Below are 2,825 nucleotides of genomic sequence, written 5' to 3' on the forward strand. Positions count from 1 at the left end.
AACTCCACAAAATACCAGCCCCTGTACCCTGGCATTCAACAGAAGGAGGCAGTCAGCTGGAATGGTGTGGCTGGGGTGTAGCCCCAGTCGTGCATTGTGTGAGGCACCTTTCTTTTTTTCTATTTATCCAAAACTGATTGTCATAAAACAGAAAGACCACATAGGGAATATATATTCTCCAGAGAACAGCTAAATATTAAGTAAGTGGCTGGGACAGCAAGCATTGGGGCTGACTTTCTCATAGGCTCCTGGAATAACTGAACCTACAGGAACACTGACATTTTTGGGATAAGCCAGCCCCACCCTTCATAATTAGGGCAAAAGCCCTCTGTGAGTTGACAACATCCCGATGTTGCCAGCTACTCTTATGTGTCAGGTACTGAATTATCCAAGGACCTGGATAAATGTTGATGTCACTGGCAATTACGCAACATATACTTTGAAAACTCATTCAGAAGTAGCCCCTTAACCACAGAGGAACTTGACCATTTAATATATACTTAAATGTCTCGCTAGACCAAAGCTACACCATATGTTCTTGAGTTTGTATTCTTTGAGCAGCCTGGTCTAGTGGAAGGTGTCCCTGCCTATGGCAGGGGGGGTGGAACTAGATGATCTTTGAGGTCTCTTCCAACTCTAACCATTCTATAATTCTATGATTCTATGTATGGGGACTTAATCTCATACGTGGATTTCTTCCTCTGTTTCCCCCAGGGAGCAGCTCTTTTGCGCACTTAAACAAGCTGGAAACAGTTGAAACCAAATCCCAGTATGTAACGTGAATCCTGCATTTAGTGGGTTTGACTTTCAAAAATGCAAATACACACAGGCCCTGATGACTTCAATAGCATTTATGGGTGCTCAGTGCTTGTATAAATGTCACACTATTTATAACATATTTCTGTGTCCTTTTTTTATATTCTCTGTTGGCCTGTCTCTTTTCCACTGTGGTATCTTTGACTGACATAGTCACATCAGGATGTAGCATGTGTTTGAACAATTAAGAAAATACAAATAAAAGTTATCTTTATTCTAGTCATATTTTTCCATTGCTCAACCACCAAAGATAACAGTACCATTTCACCACTTTCTACGTTCTATGGAAGAAAAATACTTTTAGTTTTGCCGTGGGTTATTAAACCTTCCAACTCCAATTATTTGCCCCTAGAGTTTCCCCCCTAAGCTTTAGAAAATTGTTTCAGCTATATCCAAACTCATGCCAACTTCCTGGCTTCTCGGCCGCAACCCATCAGCGAGTGCTCTACTAAGAACCACTTTGAGGCTCTCTTTGAACCTTTTCTTCTTGCTGCTTCCTACGAAGAAGTAAACAAGGGGGTTGATGCTACTGTTAACGGTGGAGAGAACAACGGTGACGTGGTTCTGCTGGCTGAGCAAAGACGACCAGTGGTGGTAATTCAGAAGATACAACAGCCTCATAGGCATGGCAAAGATGAGGAAGACAATGACTGTGGCCACAATGATGATGTAGAGCTTTGACGAATGAGGTCTCAGGGAGTTACGATGAATCCTGATAACCAAGATTAGGCTGGACAGAATCATTAGAGGAATGAAGATCATGAAAGTCAGGATCCATGTGAAGATGAGCAGTGCTTGGCAATGGTTGCCATCGTCGAACTGTTCCTTCGTTGAGTCATCTTTGCATGTTAGGTATTCGGCTACTGTCATCAGAAAAGACAGAGTCCACAGAATTGCACACACAATTGCCGATTGGTGCTGTGACCGGCGGCATCGGTACCAGATGGGGTAAACAATAGACAGACACCTCTCAATACTGATGGCTGTCAGGAGATAGAGACCAGTATTATATCCGAGAAGGAAGACAATAGATAGTGTGGTGGTTATATAATAGTAAAAGCCATAAGCGAATCCAAAACCAGCAATGTACTCAATTGAAAGAATAAATGTACAAAGCAGTAAGGAGATGTCAGCAATGGACAGGTGTGTGATGTACGCAGTGAATGGGTTTCTTTTGATCTGGAAGCAGAGGCACCAGAGGACAATTCCATTTTCACAAAAACCCAGGAAGGAGATGATCATAATTACCCAAAGTGGGGTCAATATCTCCCAGACCCTTTCCTGTGTAGAAATGTTTCTGTGCATTGAGATGTTCTCTGTGCCTTCGCTGGGATGAAACGTTATGTTTGACTCATCCATGGGGAAAGCTCAAGTTTGGATAGCACAGCTCTTCCTTCTGTAAATATGTATAAAAATATACTGTGAGCATTGTGTGCTCCTCCCCTCCCCCTTTTCTTTCTCTTTTGTGGACCCTCAATTTCTGGTCATATCTGAAAGCCTTAGCAAAAGGAAAACCAGCTTTGATATACTGATGCTAGCTGAAACCCAGTTGGAACTACTCTTGGCAATGTTAAAGATTGCTAAGCCCAACATGCTAGCAGAAATCCTGAGCTTTCGTCTCTATGGGGTTCAGCATATGAATACTAAACCACAGCTAAAGGGAAACCCTCAAAGAGCTCTTGGACGAGCAATGTCTCCATCATATTGCAAAGTTTCATGATATAGTGGTCACAGATAGCATTGGTCGTTCTTGTTAGAGCCCTAGCTTGTTCCCAGACAGGTCTATTTAGCTCCTGTTGAAGCTAATGACATCAATTTTAAGTTAAACATATGTATTTCAAGTGAATTTGGCTCATAAGTTGTTTTTTAAAAAAAAAAAAAAATGGTACCAGTGTCAATTCTCCAGGAAGGGCTTTAATTAAGTAAGTAAAAATAATATGTAGTTACTCAGCATTGTATTACCTCCAAGTACAGAGGTGGAGGGAAAGTGAAATGCCACTGTTTTGAGA

General features: G+C 41.7%; 1 protein-coding gene across 1 annotated transcript; it reads right to left on the reverse strand.

Annotated features, from left to right (window-relative positions):
• Positions 1 to 1,185: 1,185 nt before the first annotated feature.
• Positions 1,186 to 2,175, reverse strand: MAS1 (MAS1 proto-oncogene, G protein-coupled receptor). Its single transcript, XM_009895516.1, has one exon. The coding sequence runs from the start codon at positions 2,173 to 2,175 to the stop codon at positions 1,186 to 1,188; it is 990 nt and encodes a 329-aa protein (XP_009893818.1).
• Between the last annotated feature and the right edge of the window lie 650 nt (positions 2,176 to 2,825).

The sequence above is a fragment of the Charadrius vociferus genome, unplaced genomic scaffold, assembly GCF_000708025.1.
Source record: "Charadrius vociferus isolate BGI_N301 unplaced genomic scaffold, ASM70802v2 scaffold142, whole genome shotgun sequence".
NCBI classification, from domain to species: Eukaryota; Metazoa; Chordata; class Aves; order Charadriiformes; family Charadriidae; genus Charadrius; species Charadrius vociferus.

Bases quoted from the DNA above. Each gene is read 5' to 3' on its own strand.
- MAS1 (XM_009895516.1), bottom strand. From the start codon at position 2,175: ATGGATGAGTCAAACATAACGTTTCATCCCAGCGAAGGCACAGAGAAC.